Source organism: Dama dama, chromosome 8 (genome assembly GCF_033118175.1).
Source record: "Dama dama isolate Ldn47 chromosome 8, ASM3311817v1, whole genome shotgun sequence".
Lineage (NCBI taxonomy): Eukaryota > Metazoa > Chordata > Mammalia > Artiodactyla > Cervidae > Dama > Dama dama.
In genome coordinates this window covers 49,633,774-49,656,272 of record NC_083688.1, presented here as the reverse complement: position 1 = coordinate 49,656,272, position 22,499 = coordinate 49,633,774, and the positions used below count along the sequence as shown (strand labels likewise).

Genomic DNA, 22,499 nt, shown 5'->3' with positions numbered 1-22,499 from the left:
AGACTGAATTTGGACATATCTGTTCAATGTCTAACCCTCAAATTTATTTCTGTTACAATGATTAATCAAGTTCATTCTAGCTATATGGCTGTAAGGTGAACACCATGCTGAAACAACAGTGAAGGCCACCAATTACTATATTTCATGCATTAGTTATTATTTGTACTAATTAGTCTCGCTTTTACGTACCTTTTTGACAAAATTTCTGACTTCTCTGAATTTTCAATAGACAGGATGAAAAGGTTAATAAACCAGGTCAATGAGTATTGGTACATGGGCTCGATGTTGGCTAAATCAGCAATAGAAAAAAACAGGATGGTGGAATGAACGGCAATAGGTCGATAGCCCATGCGGGTGCTATCAATCTTCCTCTCTGTCTCTTCGGCTACTTCCTGCTTTTGAGAAATCTCATTAGCCAGAGCCTTGGAGGAAGATAATATCTTAATGGCAGTTTCATCTTCTAATATATTGCCTTCCGAAGATGAAAGAACTTCTAAAATCTTGTCTTCTATTTCTTTTAACTGCCTGGAATAAAAAAAAAATTTCTCAGAAGAAGAAGAAATCATTAACAATCACTTCACATATATATTCTTTTATAAGAAACAGAGAGCATGTAATCTAAAGAAATACATCACATTGTGACAAATATCTGGAACAGTGATGCCATATAATTAATTTCTTATCTTGCGAAATGTCAGAAAGACAGGTCTTTCTGCTCCACTTCCCTTTCTAATGATCGTTTATGTGGTAACTGGAGAGAGAGAGTAAGCCCATCTACTCTGCCATCAAGTAGCTCAGCTCCCAATTAAATAGAAAGTATCACTCCATTTATTTTCTGAAATTTTTCATGATTTATAGGGCATTACCCTTTCTACCTGTGATATAGATACCACAAGCAGAAAGTGATATGCAACATATTCATTCAGACTATGCTTCAGCGAAAACAGGTAACCTCAGCTACATAATGAATGCTAAAACTTTTGTGCTAAAACTTGGTGGAAGAGTTGAAAATACACTGCCTTGACTTGTGGCAGGCCTTCTAATCCTTTCAGTGCCTAAGAACTTGTATGTAAAAACTATACTCTGCAATGCAATTTTCTAAATTAACATACAGACTGTAATACCTTTTATTTTCCACTCAAGTCTTTCCATTCAATGCACCTATTAAACCTAACAACCTAGATCTTTAATATGTACTTTAATTGATTCTAAGTGATCTTGAAACAAATGGCAAAACCACTACAATATTGTAAAGTAATTAGCCCCCAATTAAAATAAATGAAAAAAAAGAATGATTCTGTACTTTATAATGTATAAAACCTTTTGTTTTCAGCTCCTTGTAATATCAAGGCTTGCTTTTCTTCTTCAAGATCTGGCCGTTCTCGTGCTACGACAATTCCCAAAAGCTGATCCTGCATCCCTTCAGAAGTGATCATGAAGTTTAACAGTGTCACCTGTAAAGGAGGGTACGCAACAACTGCATCAGTCTTCCTGCTGAGAAGGCGTCTGCTTATGTGCTTCAAATCCTAACCTTAAAGTTGACTCTAACATCACAGTAGTATACGTGAGGGGCTTCCCTGGCAGCTCAGCACTAAAGAACCCACCTGCAATGCAGGAGATGTGGGTTCAATCCTGGGTCGGGAAGATCCCCTGGAGGAGGAAATGGCAACCCACTCCAGTACTATTGCCTGAAAAATCCCATGGACAGAGGAGCCTGGTGGGCTACAGTCCATAGGGTTGCACAGAGTCAGACACAACTGAGTGACTGAGTACAGTGTATGTGAAAAGTAAAATTTGGGGAGACCGTGATTAAGGATATAGACAAACTATGTTGTTGAATTAAAACCTGCAAAAGTTTCTCATGCTCATAAATGTAATACTGCAGAGAGCTGTGTTTGGTGATCAATTAATTCTTATTTCAAATTCATCCAACTTCTGACAACCCATTAATCCTAAAATCAATTAGAATCTGGCTGCAGGCCAACCTACATGTTGGCTGGACCGGCTACAGTCCATGGAATTCTCCAGGCCAGAATACTGGAGTGGGTAGCCTTTCCCTTCTCCAGGGGATCTTCCCAACCCAGGGATCGAACCCAGGTCTCCCGCACTGCAGGCAGATTCTTTACCAGCTGAGCCACCACGGAAGCCCTTAAGGCGCCTGCTGCTGCTGCTGCTAAGTGCCTAGTGGTGTCCAAAAGCAAAGGAGATAAGAGAAACAAACAGAGACTTAAGAGAAAAAAGAACACAGTGATGACTTGTCATGAGTACATATTAGGTTTGCCAAAAAGCGTTCAGGTTTTTCCTAACGATGTTTCGGAAAAACCTAGGGGCTTCCCAGGTGGCTCACAGGAAAAGAACTGCCTGTCAAGCAGGAGACCGGGGCTCAATTCCTGGGTCTGGAAGATCCCCTGAAGGAGGAAATGGCAACCCACTCGTGTTCTTGCCTGGGAAATCCCATGGATGGAGGAGTCTGGCGGGCTACAGTCCATGGCGTCACAAAGAGTCGGACACGACTTAGAGACTAAACAACAGCAGGAACCACAACATCCTATAATGTAATCATATCACAATATAGCACATTGTGTTACGGGACATTACAGTATGATACTCAGCCACTATTAGGAAAGAAGGAATACACAGTTCACCAGCATCCATCAAGATGCAGTCCGCTAACCCTGCTTCATCTCAGCATTTAATCGCTCTTACACACAGGTCTCTGCTGCCTGAGTCTTAAAGTTACCCCTCTCCTGAGTCTTTGCCATAAATGGGAAAGTAATCATGCTTAGGTCTCTCTTTTTAAAAGGCAAAAAACAAATCATCCACACAATCTCTTTCAGTTCTTGAAGGATCTCTCTTTGTGCCTTCATAACTATTAAATGCATAACTGAAAATGTCATTTGTATATTCTTTTGTCTATGCCTCACTTCATTCCTTAGTCCTCTACAATCTGCTCTCATTCCTGCCTCTACATACCCATCAATACTCACAGTAATAAATTATAGCAACTTTCTAGCTCTGGTCACCAATGGATCCATAAGCCAATAAACACCTGACCTTGGCTTAATTTGACCTCCCTTGTTCCCCTACTTTTTAAGGCATCTATCGTGCAGTCTTCTGCTTTCACATCTTGAATTAAGGTCTGCACCTGTGTCCTGAGCATCACTTCCCACTCCTCCCTTTCACATGCCTTTCAATGTACCTACCTTGACTGTGAAATCTCAGACACACAGACTATAAGCCATCTGCATATGCTTCAGCCCTGACTGCTGAGTTGGGAGAACTTGTGTTTTCCCACCTTCCTTGTAAGAGAATTATTTCCTGGGAGCAGGAGGTGTAAAACAGCTCCTTGTTACCCCTGTGAAGTGATGTCCTCCTCCACCCGCAACCAGGCACCTTGTCCACGGTACTGTCCTCCGATCAAACCTCTCCTCCAGCTTGCCCCATGGCAGGTCTTGGATGCCACCAAGTGTGATTACATAGGCATAATCATACATTTATATGGAATAATAAGCAATAATCCTTTAAATTGAGCAATCAAAAATGATTAAATGTTGTCATGCAATTCTCTACTGCTTCAGAATTTAGTCATGGAAAAATTATCATTAACGTTTCTAAGAGATTTTCCCTGTGGGGCCGAGAAGCCAAGAACACAGATTACATTCGTTTCAGTCCCCAGACCAGCGTCACAGCGCTCAGAGGAATGTCTGTGTGACAACTTTTACCTCAGACACACAGAGGGGTTTATTCATATTCCACTAACATTAGATCTTTTGACATCAAGATTTTGCAAATCTAGTCATTTTACTAACAAACATTTAAAACCACACAAATATGGCTTCAAATTTTATTTTCATTTAGATTCAAATGAATTATAGCAGCACAGTATCATCCCCTGGGTACTTCTGAAAGCAAAAGGTACATAAAAGATCCTAAAAATAAGATCAAGAGGAAGTATTTTAATTTGTAAATGAAAGCAAGTAACTGCTTCACTATGTTTTCTAATCCCTCTTTAATCAATCCCAGCAATTAAAAATAATGAAGCAATAAGACACTCTAGGGATCTCAAGGATTTCAGTAATGAATCATAAAATAGTTCCCTATCCACAGTGGTTTATGACTTCAACTATAACTAGTTATTACTACACATAAATTATTATTTATGCTATCTGTGATATTTTCATAAATTTTACTGAAAAGAAAAATAAGATGTTCCATGTGATTTATTAAAAAAGCTTTTTGGTAATGCAGCTTCAGGATTTTATTTTCTTTTATGAGTCATTCTTTTCCACTTAAATTTGAAAGTTAAATAATAATTCTAATAGTTAACAATCATAATACTATTGCTGGGTCTTATTATAAGCACTTTACATAGATTATTTAGTCTTCATATAACTCTATGAGCTGCTGCTGCTGCTAAGTCACTTCAGTCGTGTCCGACCCTGTGTGACCCCATAGACGGCAGCCCAGCAGGTTCCTCCGTCCCTGGGAGTCTCCAGGCAAGAACACTGGAGTGGGTTGCTATTTCCTTCTCCAATGTATGAAAGTGAAGTGAAAGGGAAGTCGCTCAGTCGTGTCCAACTCTTAGCGACCCCATGGACTGCAGCCCACTAGGCTCCTCTGTCCATGGGATTTTCCAGGCAAGAGTACTGGAGTCGGGTGCCATTGCCTGCTCCGACTCTATGAGCTAGACACTGATTATTCCCATTTTATAGATGAGGGAACTGAGGTACAGAGAGGTTAAACAACACAGCCAAAGTCACACAACGGTAGGTGACAGACCGAGATTTGAACCAAGGAAGTCTAACTCCCGACCATGCCCTTCACTACTAGCAGATATTGCCTCTCCTAGTAGTACTTAGCACAATTTTTAGGTGTTTAGATAACATATTTATTTTAATAATTAAAAACAGTGGCTAAGAATTTTCATATTTTAACATTGTGTTTTTAAAACTAAGCTCAAAAAAAAAATCAAAAAAAAAAAAAAAAAAAAAACTAAGCTCAAGGGTCACTCTACCTTTCCCCAGTCTTCCAGGCTTCCCTGAATGTCCAGTCTAAAGTGTGTCCCCAACTCTGAATCCCAATATGCCTTTCTAGTCATAAACAATGACATTATTTACAGTGTAAGCCCCTTGAGAGCTTTTCACCTTTCATGTATTTTCACCTTTGAGGGCATAAATTATTTCATCTTAGTGTTTTCTCTGGCTCTATAGAGAGATGCCTATGTTATTTTAAATATTTCTAATAATGAACAGTGTTCAAAATCTCTGGATAAATCTTGTCTCTATATATGTTTCCTTCAAAATCTGAGTATTTCTTAACGTCCTCTCCTCTGAGCTTCTATAAATGAAAACTATCCTTCCCTCCCTCATTCATTCATTCTACAAAAATTTGTCAAACATCAAATGCCGACCATGGCTGGGAACTGGGAATAATGAATGGAATAAGCTCCTGAAGCTTGGTTACAGTTCAACATCTCAAGTCATTTTAGTCACTGACTATAATTTTAACTTTACTTTTTAAAGGAATGTTTAGTATTTTAAAAGAACAAGTGATCAAAAACAGTTTCTTTAAGTAATTACATAAAATCAGATAGCAGCTGCCTTATTCTGAGAAAGCATGGAGCTCTGTTCCTGAATCCTCATTCTAAGAATCAGCATATTATCATTTATGGTGAAGAAAGAACATGCATGTATGCCATCTATTTTTAACAGTGAAAATATAAGAATAATATTGATTGCAGAAATTAAATTATCATGGTCTTTCATCACTGCATACTGAAGGCTCCTTTATTACTGACATGCACACACAAGAACAACATTTGGAAATTATTATAGCAATTTCAGGAAATGCCAAACAAGAACAAAATCCATTTTACTTAGAAAGACCTGTTTTCCTCATGGCTCAGGAGGAAAATACAGGCTTGCAAAAGCTGATACAGAAACATTTATTTTAGATACTGACCTTTACTGAAGTTTCAGGAAGATAATGAGGATTTCTTAGCTTGGTAGTAATATAAAAGCGGAAGTCTGGTGAATATTCAATAGTAGAGTCCCCAAGTCGTATGCATGTACTTCCACCCTGCTTAAAGGTCTGTTTTAGTAGAAGAGGTTCCAGGATCGGATCCAGTTCTTCTCCCACATTTTCTAGCAACACTGGAATAAAATCAGAAAAAGATTTCATGTTATTTTAAATAGTGACTATAAACTTCCAACTCTCAAAATTCTTTCAGCCTTCTAAATTGCTGCTGTTTCTGGTTGCCCATAAACTATTTTTGTCTTCTGAGTATAAAGAAGTGCGCCATACCATCATTAAAAAGTCCACAAATAACAAATGCTGGCGAGAGTGTGGAGAAAAGGGAACTCTCTTTCACTGTTGGTGGGAATGTAAATTTGTGCAGCTACTATGGCAAACAGCATGCAGGTTCCTCAAACAATTAAAAATAGAGTTGCCATATGATCCTGCAATCCCAATTGAATTCGAAAAGATACATCCACCTCAATGTTCATTGCAGCTCTTCTATTTTTAACCTGATTTACTCACTATCGCTACACTCACAAACACTGGGCGCCACGTTGCCTTTCCTCATCATCCTCACAACTTTGAAAAGCATCCAGTATCATTATCCTAGTTTTACAGATGAGGAAACTGAAGCAAGGTGACTACAATAAAGTTTTCATCTAGTGAATGATAAAAGCAGGAACTTGAACCAAGCAATCTGTCTCCTTACACAGCTCTCTTAACCACTATGTGATACTGCAAGCACTGAAAACTATATGAATGACTTCTATAATTTGATAGGTAAAAATCACTATCAAAATTTGTATTTTGGGCTTGATGCTTTAGGTGCTCTTTGCCTAACTATACTTTTCCTTCTAGAAACTTTATGCTAAAATATTTGCCTATTTTCCTGTCCTGGGGCATGTTTTCACCATTAGGTTTAGCTGCAAGTGATTAAAAAAACCCAAGTAATAGTGACGCAAGCAAGAAGGAATTTCTCTCTCATGTAAAGGGGAGCCTGAGGTAGTCTGCCCAGGACGAAAGGACAGTGTGTTTAAACTCTCAGAGATCCAAGCTCCTGCTGTCTTGCTGCTTCACCATTTTTGGCATATGGCTTTATCTTTGGGGCCAAATTAGTCTTTCAAAGAAAATGCACATTGCAATCATCAGGAAAAAAAAAAAAAGATAAAACAGAAAAGAAAGAAGTATCGTTTAAGGGTATTTTCTGGGAATCACAAATGGCACTTCTGCTTACATTCACAGAAGTTAGGAAATGTATTCCTTTACTTTGAATGGAATGTGCCCAGGAAAACACAGGAGATGCTAATGGTAGGGAGGCAAGAATGATTATTAGGTAACAGTGGGCACCAAGTGTCACAGTGTGTTACCTTTTTAAACTTTATTTGTATTTTTAAATATAGGGTTATCGTTACCATCTTTCTAAATTCCACATATATGCGTTAGTATACTGTATTGGTCTTTATCTTTCTGGCTTACTTCACTCTGTATAATGGGCTCCAGTTTCATCCATCTCATTAGAACTGATTCAAATGAATTCTTTTTAATGGCTGAGTAATATTCCATGGTGTATATGTACCACAGCTTCCTAATCCATTCGTCTGCTGATGGGCATCTAGGTTGCTTCCATGTCCTGGCTATTATAAACAGTGCTGCGATGAACATTGGGGTACACGTGTCTCTTTCAGATCTGGTTTCCTCAGTGTGTATGCGCAGAAGTGGGATTGATAAATATTGTTTGTAGCAAACATCACCCCCAGTTTTCTGCTTGGTTTTAAATCTGTTTATATTTCTTTTTAAAATTCAACTTTTTGCTGTAGAAATTCTCAAACTTTTTTCAGAGGTAAAAAAAAAAAAAAAATTTCTTGCCAATTTCACCCAATCTTATTTCATCTATTCCTTATCTCACCCTGGATTATTTACAAACAAATCCCAGTCACCATAAAACTTCATCTGCAAATATTTGAGTAGGTATCTCTTAAAGTTAAAGACTCTTCTTTAAAAATTAATATATCTTAAAAATTATCAGTAATTCACAATTTCATCAAATATCAAGTCAGGGGATATGTTTACCCATTGTTTTAAAATACATTGATTAGTGTTTGATTGCTAAATTGGGATACAAATAATCCATAAATTGTGATTGATACTCTAAGTTTCTTTTATATAATGTTTCTTGGCTTAAATTATAAATTTGTAGGGTCCATTCTATTATTCTTTACCTTGAAATTTTTTATCCATTGTATATTTTCTTAGAAACTTCTTTTCCAAAGACAACAGTTATTCCCTCGTGTTTTATTTTAGCATTTAGGTCTTCTCTTTTTGTCTTTCATATTTAACTCTTTAGATCATCTGAAGCATACTTTGGTATAAGGTGAGACTATGGTTTGATCAGTGAAAAAACAATGCCTTACTCAGGCCTTTTGTTGTTTTGTGTGTGTGTGAAATTTTGTGATTTCTTTACTCTGCATTGTTAAAAGTCATCCGAGGTTTTTGTTTCATATGCGCTGTGTGCTAAGTCACTCAGTTGTGACCCCATGGACTGTAGCCCACCAGGCTCTTCTGAACATGGGGATTCTCCAGGTAAGAATACTGGAATGGACAATCGTTTCCTTCTCCGGGGGATCGTCCTGACTCAGGGGTCAAACTCAAGTCTACTGCATTGCAAGTGGATTCTTTACCACTGAGCCACTGTAACTGACATCAGTTTTTGTTTTTTTTAATGAATTATCTACAATATAGTATTCCCTGCTGGCTCAGATGGTAAAGAATTTGCCTGCAATGTGGGAGACCTGGGTTCAATCCTGGGTCAGGATAGATCCCCTGGAGGAGGGCATGGCAACCCACTCCATTTGAGTGGGTTCTTGCCTGGAGTATTTTTGCCTGGAGAATCCCATGGACAGAGGAGCCTGGCGAGCTACAGCCCATGGGGTCGCAAAGAGTTGGACACGACTGAGCTACTAACACTACACTACTATCTACATTATCCTATGTGAGAAAGACTTCAAATTACTAGGGAAAAATGTGCATAGTGTGTTCAGCTGTATAGCATATTGCATTCAAAGTCGATTAATCAATTACTGGGCACTTACTGACTACCCTCAAAGAGCTGGTGTTGAGAAAAAGTTATATATACAATACTAAGGTCAGTTGTAGAAATGTGTAAAAGTTTTAGTCTTGGCACTTGATTGAACAACTTGAGAGAGATGTCATAGAAAGAGGTGTTTGAACGGCATATTAAATTTGAAGGAATTCACCAAAATGATGGAAGAGTACAGATGAGATGTGAAACTGTCATTTTGTTACATGTACTGCCAGCTGCCCTGTATTCCCATCTAACCCTCATCCCATGCATAATCTCTGTCTCTCTCTTTAAACCAATAAGCTCAAAGACAGCAGAGGCCAAGTCTGTATTTTCATGCTGTGTTTTCAGTGGCCGTGGCAGCTGCAAAATAAATATTTGTAAGATGAATGACTGAACAAAGAAATGAGCAAATGAAAGAAACACTGAGCCAGAAGTAGTTCTGCCCAAGGAAGGCTCAGATAATAATAAGCTTTGCTGTAAATGCAAAGAATTTTTTTCACAGAGTTAATGCAAAGCCATTAAAAGCTCCTCTATACAAACTGATTTCTTTTTAAAAAATTAAAAAAGTATTCTTTCATTTTTCCAGCTTTATTGAAGTGTGAATTGGTTAACTTATCAGAATATTAACCTGAATAACATTCTACACACACCTTGACCACTGGTGTAGCTAATACAGATGTACCTTTATTTTTTAGAACATTGGCTTTCAAACATTTTCTTTAAGCAGCAGGATACTTTTTTCAAAGAGGATTCTATCTTAAAGCTCAATATAAACAACAAAAAAGGGAGGTCTGCAGACGCAGGTGGGTGAAGGCAAAACCTCTGCCTTCTCTACCCAGGCCACCTGGCAGGGATCAGAAGTCACTGTCCTGAAAGAGGTCAAAACTTAAAGAGAACTTCTTAAATGGCAGAATCTTTAGTTGCTTATGTTTTAAAATTGTAATAGTAACTGATTCTTTTACTTGAAGGCTAAATATAAAAACAGTTATAAAATCTGCCATCTGTTTCTCTTTCTATAATAGATTTAAAACTTTTCATTTCTCTCTGATGATTAATGTTAGAAGACATTGTGAATAATCATTATCCATTTTTAAAGTATTTCATTCCAAAAAGTAGGTTAAAGCAACTGTGAGTGACAGAGAAAGCACTGGACAAAGGCAGAAGATTTGGGGACTAGTTTTAACGCTTCCCTGACCTGAAGACACAGTCTTAGTTAAACCACATAACTAACATCCTCTGTCAGCTTACATACCTTGTTATTAAAATGTAGTGGATATTAGAATTACTATTAGATTTTAGACTTTTATGGTCACAACTCCAAGTAAGAAATATATTTTAATTCTTGATCTACTATACACATGTGCATATAAAACTTTTAAAACTTCATGAAATAATGCTTACTCTATGCTATAGAGCTTAATGTGCTTCACTCCACTGCATTTCATTTACAAATGCTGGTCACAACCCCTAAGTTGGTTCTCTCTCCTACAGCTGTGACTCATAGTTAAAAAAACACTGGACAGATTGTCTGTATGGCCTTTCTCATTATACAAACTATATTATATGTAACTATGTATGATTCTAATGTAATTAAGAGATAATATAAGAAAATGTTGGCTTAAAACTCAACATTCAAAAAACTAAGATCATGGCATCTGGTCCCATCACTTCATGGTAAATAGATGGGGAAACAATGGAAACAATAACAAACTTCATTTTCTTGGGCTCCAAAATCAGTGCGGCTGGTGACTGCAGCCATGAGATTAAAAGACACTTGCTCCTTGGAAGAAAAGCTATGACAAACCTATTAAAAAGCAGAGATGTTACTTGGCCAACAAAGGTCCATCTAGTCAAAGCTATGGTGTTTCCAGTAGTCATGTATGGATGTGAGAGCTGGACCATAAAGAAGGCTGAGCACCAGAGAATTGATGCTTTTGAACTGTGGTGTTGGAGAAGACTCTTGAGAGTCCCTTGGACTGCAAGGACATCTAACCAGTCCATCCTAAAGGAGATCAGTCCTGGGTGTTCATTGGAAGGACTGATGCTGAAGCTGAAACTCCAAAACTTTGGCCACCTCATGCGAAGAGTTGACTCAGTGGAGAAGACCCTGATGCTGGGAGGGATTGGGGGCAGGAGGAGAAGAGGACAACAGAGGATGAGATGGATGGATGGCATCACCGACTGGATGGACATGAGTTTGAGTAAACTCTGGTAGTTGGTGATGGACAGGGAGGCCTGCGTGCTGCGATTTATGGGGTTGCAAAGAGTCGGACACGACTGAGCAACTGAACTGAACTGAACTGAAGGACTGAAATGAACTGAACTGATACATAAACCACATAATAAATCCTCAAACAAAAAACTGATATAAGTTGATTTTATCAGACACTGTCATAAGTACCCAAATCACAGTAATCATTTCTTCCTTGCACAGAATATAATGGGTAAATTGAGTCTCAGAAAGGTGACTGAAGCAAGTACTGAGTAAAAGAGGCAGGTACTCTGATTCCAGAGCCAGTGCACAGTGGTCCTAACAAGGGTTAGTGAATTATGTCCAATTTCTACTTTTATAACAGATATATCGTCTGGTCCTGCCCATTTAACAAGCAAAATATCTGATACAGAGATCAGGTTGTCTCTTTTTTGGTAACTCCGTATCATTATATTATAAGTCAGATGAATGAAATACTACCTGTGTAGGTGTTTGTGTGTCCATATACACAAACACAACATTTTATAGGTAGACTTACAGATTTTTTCACCTCATTCTTATCCAAAACAAGCTTAAAATTGCAATTAATATATTGGTATGCAAAAATAAACTGTCAATAAGTCTATTTGGTATATCTGTTTTTATTCTTTCCATGTGTCACTGGTTCTATTAGCAACTGGGATTTGCTTAACTTGTCCTGGGGCTAAACATGTTGTCCTTTCCTAATGTTGACAATTTACCTGGTCAAGTAAATAGTCAAAATTTGATAGATAATATGGATTCAAAATGTGACTAATAACCCCAACGTACACAAATCATAAGTACTTTGGTTTACGTAGACAAGTGTGGCCTGTGTATAGAACTTCATTGAAAAATTCTTGGCATGTTTTTAATTTCTCCATTATAAATGGCAAGTCAGACACATAAAATGCATACCCACTTCTCTGCTACTTTTGTAGGATAGGTAGAGAGAAGAACAAAGAAATAGTTGGAATCATGTGTTAAAATATTTTTGGCATATCAAGTGGCCCTTTTCATGGTAGAAGTAGAGCTATCATGAGAACTAAGGAAGGGCAAACAGCAGACAAAAATTACAACAGCTAAATTAGCTACACTAGGAATCAGCTAATTTAAATTAGAAGACGTATCCCAAACAAATCTTGAGACAAAGAAAGCATCCTAACCTGTTAGAGCTATAATCTCTAAAGTTCTCACTTGATTCATTATCAATAATTAATGAAAGATATTAACAAAGTAATCATTTAAGATGAGCCTGGCTCAAATACTTTTTAAAAAACCCTATGTTATTTTGGGTTTACCTGGGCCCTTTCCAGATATTTCTGTAATGCATGTTTATTGTTCAACTACATACCAGGGGTACCAAACTGGATGCAATTTTCCAAAGTTCTGACATAGTCAGGGTCACTTAATTTAATTAGGTGAAGACTATTGGTTTTTTCCATGTTCTTGATCCATTTATTAGCCTGACCTTGAGGATCTATCATCAGAGGCCACCTTCTTGCGTTCCTGAAAGGGAAAGGAAGACAATGCTGGTCAGGTCACAATTTGTCTCTATTTAAAGATGCATGCATCACTTTCTTACAGTTTATACTTTATAGTGTTATTTTATTTTGTAACTTGTTTTGAGAAACTGTGGTTCTTGAAGCAGAGACATTTAAATTGAACAGGCTACTAGAATGACAACTATAAAAGCCATCTGGCAAACTTAACACAAGTTCTTTTACTCCTTTTGGAAAACTGCAATTTCTTAAATGTTAAAGGATATTTCTGAAAATGTTTACTGTTCTTGCTACTTAAATCACAATGATAACCGTCAAGAGTACCAGAAATCAGAAAACTCTAGTTCTTCACTAAGCCCTGCTGTTTATCACTCTTGTGACCTTGGGCAAGCCACTTCATTTCTTCATCTTCTATCTGCTATCATTTGTTATCATTATAATGATATCATTTGATGTCATTATATCTTCTTTTATTTGCTATAATTTGCTATCTATCAAGAGGCAAAGAGAAAAGATGGAGACATCATATCTCTTTAATGGTCTAAAAAAAAAAAAGATGTGAAGCAAAATTGTGTATCATCTAAATAACCTTCATAGGAGAAGGCAATGGCACCCCACTCCAGTACTCTCGCCTGGAAAATCCCATGGATGGAGGAGCCTGGTGGACTGCAGTCCATGGGGTTGCTAAGAGTCGGGCACGACTGAGCGACTTCACTTTCATGCATTGGAGAAGGAAATGGCAACCCACTCCAGTGTTCTTGCCTGGAGAATCCCAGGGATGGGGGAGCCTGGTGGGCTGCCGTCTATGGGGTCGCACAGGGTCGGACATGACTGAAGCGACTTAGCAGCAGCAGCAGCAACCTTCATGATGACAATCAACCCTTAAGTGTTAACACAATTGTTGACTCAGTAACTTCAAGGACTTGTAAACTTAATGTCAAATTTGTAGTGGATTGGTCAAAAATTCATTCGAGTTTTTCATAAGATCTTATGGAAAAACCCAAGTGATTTTTTTTTTTTTTTTTTGCCAATCCAATAGTTCACTACTTACTTGCCCAGAGATTGTGAGCTTCTTATGGACAGAAATATATTCTATGAAAGTCAGGATTTGCCTGATGAGAGAGGTCATACTTATTGCTTTATTCTCACTCATATCTCCTTTTTAGGACAAGAACAAGAGCAGTGAACCAACACAAGGCACCCAGTTTACAGTTCAGGGTGTTGTTGGGTCACAAAGAGTTAACCAGTTTCAGCCATCTGGACATAGTATCCAATCACATAGCTTTCTACTTTCTGTGAAATGTAAACGGCATTAAGATTACCATTCTTTTTCTTTTTCTTAGAAGTTTCAATAAACACAAGTTGTCACTTTGGCCAGTTCCCCTAAAGATACTCTCATACTCTTCCATAAGTGAGCAGAGCAAATTCATGCAGAACATCAGAAGAGCAGGAGGAGGAAATAAAAGGTGACTGGGACAAAAAAAAAAAAAAGCTGGGGGTGAATCAGGATAATATATTCATTTCCATCTCATTATAATACAAACTTAGAGTTTCATTGGATAATTTGTCCCAAATGGAAGTAACCACAGTTCTCCAATATTAGCATTATATAATGTATTAATTAGCTTGGGCAGCCATAACAAACTACCACAGTCTGCCTTAACAGAAATTTATTTTCTAACGTCTCTGGAGGCTGGAAGTTCAAGATCAAGGTGCTGGCAGAGGTCTCTGTCCTCGGTGTGCAGAAAACACAGACCTCTTGCTGGGTCCTCAGGTGGCCTTTGCTCTGCACGTATATTCATGCTATCTCTCCCTCTTCTTAGGAGGACACCATTCTCACTGGATAAGGGCTCTACCCTTATGACCTTATTTAACTTTAGCCATCACTTTGAAGACCCTATCTCCAGATATAATAAATTAGTGGGTTATATCTTCAACATATGATTTCATAGTGGGTGAGGGGACAGAATTCATGTTATAATATTAATTATATTGGGGAAGAAATGAGACCAAAAGAATAGTGCAATATCTTAGATACAGCAAACTAATAAAAAGGGGATGCTATCAATAAGAAACTAAAGGAAGTGAGAGTGAAATTAGAAACAAAACTTATATTTAAAATTTCATTCTGTTACACACTTTAGAAATATATTTAAGGTTGGGGGATTATGTGAGCGTTAGACAGCATTATGGAAAGAAAGTTATGACCAACCTAGATAGCATATTAAAAAGCAGAGACATTACTTTGCCAACAAAGGTCCGTCTAGTCAAGGCTATGGTTTTTCCAGTAGTCATGTACGGATGTGAGAGTTGGACTGTGAAGAAAGCTGAGTGCTGAAGAATTGATGCTTTAGAACTGTGGTGTTGGAGAAGACTCTTGAGAGTCCCTTGGACTGCAAGGAGATCCAACCTAAAGGAGATCAGTCCTGGGTGTTCATTGGAAGGACTGGTGAAACTCCAATACTTTGGCCACCTCATGCAAAGAGTTGACTCATTGGACAAGACCTTGATGCTGGGAGGGATTGGGGGCAGGAGGAGAAGGGGACGACAGAGGATGAGATGGCTGGATGGCATCACTGACTTGATGGACATGGGTTTGGTCTCCGGGAGTTGGTCATGGATAGGGAGGCCTGGCGTGCTGCAATTCATGGGGTCACAAAGAGTCGGACACGACTGAGCGACTGAACTGACTGACTGATGCTTCCGTGGCTGCGATGGACCCTGCAGAAGCGTGCCCAAGGTCAGGAGCGGCAGCCGAGAGGAGCAACCCCACGTCCAAGGAGCGGCGGCTGCATGGGTGCAGGAGGGCCAAGAGGAGCTACCCCACGTTTGAGGTCAGAGGCAGCAGCAGAGAGAGGCGACGCCACTCCCGAGGTCAGAGGCAGTGGCCTAGAGGAGCTACTCCACGTTCAAGGTCAGGAAGGGGGGCTGTGAGAAGATACCCCTCATCCAAGGTAAGGAGCAGCAGCTGAGCTTCGCTGGAGCAGTCGTGAAGAGATACCCCACGTCCATGGTAAGAGAAACCCAAGTAGGACGGTAGGTATTGCGAAAGGGCATCGGAGGGCAGACACACTAAAACCATAATCACAGAAAACGAGCCAATCTGATCACAGGACCACAGTCTTGTCTAACTCAATGAAACTAAGCCATGTCGCGTGGGGACACCCAGGACAGACGGGTCATGGTGGAGAGGTCTGACAGAATGTGGTCCACTGGAGAAGGAATGGCAAACCACTTCAGTACTCTTGCCTTGAGAACCCCATGAACAGTCTGAAAAGGCAAAATGATAGGACACTGAAAGAGGAACTCCCCAGGTCGGTAGGTGCCCGATATGCTGCTGGAGATCAGTGGAGAAATGACTCCAGAAAGAATGAAGGGATGGAGCCAAAGCAAAAACAATACCCAGCTGTGGATGGGACTGGTGATAGAAGCAAGGTCCGATGCTGTAAAGAGCAATATTGCATAGGAACCTGGAATGTTTGGTCCATGAATCAAGGCAAATTGGAAGTAGTCAAACAGGAGATGGCAAGAGTGAATGTCGACATTCTAGGAATCAGCGAACTAAAATGGACTGGAATGGGTGAATTTAACTCAGATGACCATTATATCTACTACTGTGGGCAGGAATCCCTTAGAAGAAATGCAGTAGCCATCACGGTCAACAAGAGTCCGAGATGCAGTACTTGGATGCAATCTCAAAAACAACAGAATGCTCTCTGTTCATTTCCAAGGCAAACCATTCAATATCACAGTAATCCAAGTCTATGCCCCAACCAGTAACACTGAAGAAGCTGAAGTTGAACAGTTCTATGAAGACCTACAGGACCTTTTAGAACTAACACCCAAAAAAGATGTCCTTTTCATTATAGGGGACTGGAATGCAAAAGTAGGAAGTCAAGAAACACCTGGGGTAACAGGCAATTTTGGCCTTGGAGTACGGAATGAAGCAGGGCAAAGGCTAATAAGAGTTTTGCCAAGAGAACGTGCTGGTCACAGCAAACACCCACTTTCAACAACACAACAGAAGACTACACATGGACATCACCAGATGGTCAACAATGAAATCAGACTGATTATAGTCTTTGCAGCCAGAGATGGAGAAGCTCTATACAGTCAGCAAAAACAAGACCAGGAGCTGACTGTGGCTCAGATCATGAACTCCTTACTGCCAAATTCACACTTAAACTGAAGAAAGTAGGGATAACCACTAGACCATTCAGGTATGACCTAAATCAAATCCCTTATGACTATACAGTGGAAGTGAGAAATAGATTTAAGGGACTAGATCTGATAGACAGAATGCCTGATGAACTATGGAAGGAGGTTCGTGACATTGTACAGGAGACAGGGATCAAGACCATCCCCATGGAAAAGAGATGCAAAAAAGCAAAATGGTTGTCTGAGGGGGCCTTACAAATAGCTGTGAAAAGAAGGAAAGAGAAAAGCAAAGGAGAAAGGAAAGACATTTCCATTTGAATGCGGAGTTCCAAAGAATAGCAAGCAGAGATAAGAAAGCCTTCCTCAGTGACCAATGCAAAGAAATAGAGGAAAACAACAGAATGGGAAAGACTAGAGATCTCTTCAAGAAAATTAGAGATACCAAGGGAACATTTCATGCAAAGATGGGCTCAATAAAGGACAGAAATGGTATGGACCTAACAGCAGCAGAAGATATTAAGAAGAGGTGGCAAGAATACACAGAAGGACTGTACAAAAAAGATCTTCACGACCCAGATAATCATGATGGTGTGATCACTCACCTAGAGCCAGACATCCTGGAATGTGAAGTCAGGTGGGCCTTAGAAAGCATCACTACGAACAAAGCTAGTGGAGGTGATGGAATTCCAGTTGAGCTATTTCAAATCCTGAAAGATGATGCTGTGAAAGTGCTGCACTCAATATGCCAGCAAATTTGGAAAACTCAGCAGTGGCCACAGGACTGGAAAAGGTCAGTTTTCATTCCAATCCCAAAGAAAGGTAATGCCAAAGAATGCCGAAACTACTGCACAATTGCACTTATCTCACACGCTAGCAAATAATGCTCAAAATTCTCCAAGCCAGGTTTCAGCAGTATGTGAAATGTTAACTTCCAGATGTTCAAGCTGGTTTTAGCAAAGGCAGAGGAACCAGAGATCAAACTGCCAACATCCACTAATATTTTATTATGGTAATTCTATAATTTATTAGCTGCATCACTCAACTAAATTATATATCCTGAGGGAGGAACCATGCTGACTCTTCTTTATCCTCTTTTCCTAAATCAAATAAAGTTTGCATGTGATAATCCACTGAAGTGGCAACAGCAAAAAAAAAAAAAAAGAAATCTGACAAAGACCATACAAGTTAACTCATTCTAAACATGGACAGTTTATAGGAGATTACTCCTGAATGAAGAATACTGGTCCAAAGAACACCATCTCAAAATCAGAAAAAAGGACTTCTGGTGGTACCAAACTTGGCGAAGTTCATTACAGCCTATCTCTGTCACTGATCACACTGAAGTGAGTAGGATAAAATACAAAAACCAACAATTCGCAGATTCTAAAAAGTAAGCAATAAGCAGTGAATGGAAGAAAAGTCAGAGCTTGAGGGATGACCAGCAAGGGAGTGGTGACTTTCTTGTATGTGTGTGTGTGCGTGTGTGTGTTTTCTCTGTCTTCTGGTTTTGACCTGAGCATAGGCTTGATGCAGGGAACCGTGCAGCAGGCACAGGTAGCAAAACTCAAAACAGAAGACTGAGAAAATAAGCACGTGTGAGCCAGACAGCACTGAGGGGATCTCTGTTCTCTCTGCCCCGCCACATTACAGCATCGCCACGGCAGAGCAGTGCTGCTGCAGCCACCTAAACCCTGAGTGAAATCTCTCTCTGGAGAGAAGAGCTGGAAAAAGGGACCTCTGCTGTGCACAGAGTCTGAGGGGCGTCATAACCTGCTCAGGCTGCTCTAACAGGATTCAATCCAAAATTACTCAATATACAAAGAACCAGAATGTGACTAATTCTGAAAGAAACAGATGCTAGAATTATCAGGAAAAAACCCTCTAAAGCAGTTATCATAACAACACTTCATTTGGTAAAGGTGAATACTTTTAAAAACAAATGGAAAGAGGTATTCTAGCAGATAAATAGAAAGTGTGACAAGAACCAAATGAAAATTTTAGAACTGAAAAGGATAATATCTGAAATAAAAATTTCACTGTAAGAACTCAATAGTAGACAATCAGTGAACTTGATGACCTATGAATAAAAATTATCCAATTTGAATAATAAAAAGGATAGTAAAAAAAGAAACAGAGTCTCAAAGACTTGTGAGAAAATATTAAAAGCTTTAACGTTCATGTCATTTGGGCCAGAAGGAAGAAAGAGACTGGTGTGGAAAACATATTTGAAAAAACTGTTGAAACTTTCCTAAGTTCAGTGAAACATGTAAATTCACAGCTTCACGAAACTCAATTCTGAAAAGGAAAGACTAAAAAACCAAAACCCCCCCACCCACATCCAGCCTCATTATAATCAAACTGCTGAGAACCAAAGATTTGAAAAAACATATTTTTAAAGCATCAGAGAGTTATGATATATTACATTTAGATGACAATTATTAAAAAGAGTGCAGATTTTATATCAGAAATCATGGAACCAGAACACAGTAGAACATATTTAAAGTGTTGAAAGAAAAGAACTGTCAACCCAGCATTCCATGTCCACCAAAAATATCCTTCAAGAATAAAGGCAAAATGAAGATGTTCTCAAAAGTATGGGCCAGCAGATCTGTTCTAAACAGATGTTAATGCTAAAGTTCTTCACCCTTAGGGGAAATGATGCTATAGTGAGTTTTAGAAATAAAGAAGGAGCAAAAATGGTAAATAGAACAGGCTATTTCCCTCTTTAGTTCTTTCAAATGTATATGGATACTGAGGCAAAACGCTGAGTGTGTGTGGAGGGGCAGAGTTTCGACACATGTAAAACGTACGACTACGGTGGCATAATCAGGGGACGGCGAGGGCACTTGTACAGTTACAAGGTGTCTACGTCTTAACTGAAGTGGTAAAACGTCTCTAGATAGATTGTGAAAATGTGTACTGAAAAATAATGCAAAGTATTATAGTTAAAAATTGATAAATTAAAATGGGATACTAAAAATGGTGATCATTCAAATATTCTAAAATAACAAGAAATGGGGGAGAGGGCAACAAAAATCAGATGTAAAAACAGAAAAATAATAATCTGTTACATCTAATTTCAATTATATCAACCACACCATGGTTAGATGGCATCATCAACTCAATGGACATGAGTTTGAGAAAACTCTGAGAGATACTGAAGGACAGGGAAGCCTGGTGTGCTTCAGTCCATGGGGTCACAAAGAGTCAGACACGACTTGGTGACTGAACAACATGATGATATATGTAGTATGCATGGAAGGAAGGAATTTAGATATATAGCAGTGGTGTATTTCAAAGGATTAAAATTCTAATTTTAGGATTAGTTTCCTAAATTATCAACTCCTCCCTCAGCTGGGATAGTATATGAAAAGTATCTAACACAAAATCAGGTCTTTAGTAAGTGCTCTGTATTAGATATTATTATCAAGTAAGTATCTCTGGGGAAGGAAGAAGACACTGGCAAGGAAGACTTATCTGATACTTCAAAATGATCAAGCATGCGTGCTCACTCCCTCAGTTTTGTCCGAATCTTTGCGACCCTTTACGGGCTGTAGCCTGCCAGGCTCTTCTGTCCAAGAAATTTTCCAGGCAAGAGTACTGGCGCCTACTGTCATTTCTATTACAGGAAATCTTCCCAGGGATAAAAACCTGTGTCTCCTACACTGGCAGATGTCGGTTCTTTACCATTGAGTGACCTGGGAGGCCCTCAACATGATCACCTTAACCTATTTCCTGAAACCTCTCAGTAAAAGATTACCAAAATCATTGACCAAAAAACCAAGAATGAAAAACATTACTATTTCCTTCTTAGTAAGGTTTCTACCATTACTTCTTTCTAATAATACAACACTTTTACAAACAAATAGCCAACACATAGGGGTTATGGCTCATTAAAACTATTTTCTACCTCCTGAAATGGGAGTTCATCTTGAAAAATAATCACTGAAAGATTTGGAATCTTAAAAGCGGAAATATTCATCAACAGTTTCAGTATTATTGAAATACGACTGGACCTAAAAGAAAGGGTATTTATTTGCTAGAAACTAACAAGTATATTATTCTCCACTGAATAGATAACAGTTATAAGAATAGGTTTAGATGTCCTTCTAGGTAGACCAAAGGTATATAAATCGCAAATCAAAAGTAATAAATGCGTAACTACTACTACATGGGACATGATCAATTATTTTCACAACTGTTTGGGAAGAGCAAAGGTTTTTTTCTGAGAGGGAAACAGCAGCAGCAGCGGCAACAACAACAACAACAACTGGACTATTATTGAGGCTGAAGATAACTGGTCCAGCTGGACAAGGTAAAAGGCAGACTTCTTTATTTTTCTACTGAAATTTTTAAAATGAAATTTCATTATCATTGTTACTTGCACAATGTTACATTTTGACTTCTGCAGCATGCTCACCACCAAAGGATTAGTCTCCATTCATTACCAAACCTTTGATGCCCTTTGCCTGTCTCACCTTCCCCTCACACCCCTTCCTCTCTGGTACACACTTGGCTGTCTGTATCCATGTGTTCACTTGTTTTGTTTATTATTTATCTACTTACTTATTTAATATTTCACATAGGAGTGAAAACATACAGTATTTGTCTTTTCCCATCTGACTTATTTCACTTAGCATAGTACCCTCAAGGTCCATCCATGTTGTTACAAGTGGCAAGATTTCATCTTTTTTATCGCTGAGTAGTATTTCCTGGGAAAGTTTAGTCCTTTTACAATAGTCCAGTAAATAAATGCTATAAAAATCCATATGTCAGGATCATTTGCTGAACAGTTAAGCAATTTGTTCACTATAATTTAAATTTGTAAAATAAGTTTCATAAATATTACTCATAAAAACTTAATAATAACTGGTTTTTACCCATAGTGGCTAATTCTATTTTAAAAATTTACATGCCTCAACCATTTTTACTTTCAGTTCAGTTCAGTTCAGTTCAGTCGCTCAGTCGTGTCCGACTCTTTGTGACCCCATGAATCGCAGCACGCCAGGTCTCCCTGTCCATCACCAGCTCCCGGAGTTTACTCAAACTCATGCCCATTGAGTCGGCGATGCCATCCAGCCATCTCATCCTCTGTCGTCCCCTTCTCCTCCTGCCCCCAATCCCTCCCAGCATCAGGGTCTTTTCCAATAAGTCAACTCTCCGCATGAGGTGGCCAAGGTACTGGAGTTTCAGCTTCAGCATCAGTCCTTCCAATGAACACCCAGGACTGATCTCCTTTAGGATGGACTGGTTGGATCTCCTTGCAGTCCAAGGGACTCTCAAGAGTCTTCTCCAACACCACAGTTCAAAAGCATCAATTTTTTGGCGCTCAGCTTTCTTCACAGTCCAACTCTCACAACCATACATGACCACTGGAAAAACCATAGCCTTGACTAGACAGACCTTTGTTGGCAAAGTAATGTCTCTGCTTTTTAATATGCTATCTAAGTTGGTCATAACTTTCCTTCCAAGGAGTAAGCGTCTTCTAATTAAGTACTATCAAGTATTT

General features: G+C 38.9%; 1 protein-coding gene across 1 annotated transcript in view; it reads right to left on the bottom strand.

The window, feature by feature from the left end:
* DNAH7 (dynein axonemal heavy chain 7) overlaps positions 1 to 22,499 on the bottom strand; it is a 249,362-nt gene that overhangs the window by 52,291 nt on the left and 174,572 nt on the right. Inside the window, exons 47-50 of the mRNA XM_061147985.1 lie at positions 12,685 to 12,839; positions 5,962 to 6,152; positions 1,321 to 1,454; positions 190 to 525 (exon numbers count right to left, since the gene is read on the bottom strand). Of these exons, the coding sequence (XP_061003968.1) occupies positions 190 to 525; positions 1,321 to 1,454; positions 5,962 to 6,152; positions 12,685 to 12,839 (816 nt within the window). The remainder of the gene's footprint in view (positions 1 to 189; positions 526 to 1,320; positions 1,455 to 5,961; positions 6,153 to 12,684; positions 12,840 to 22,499) is intronic.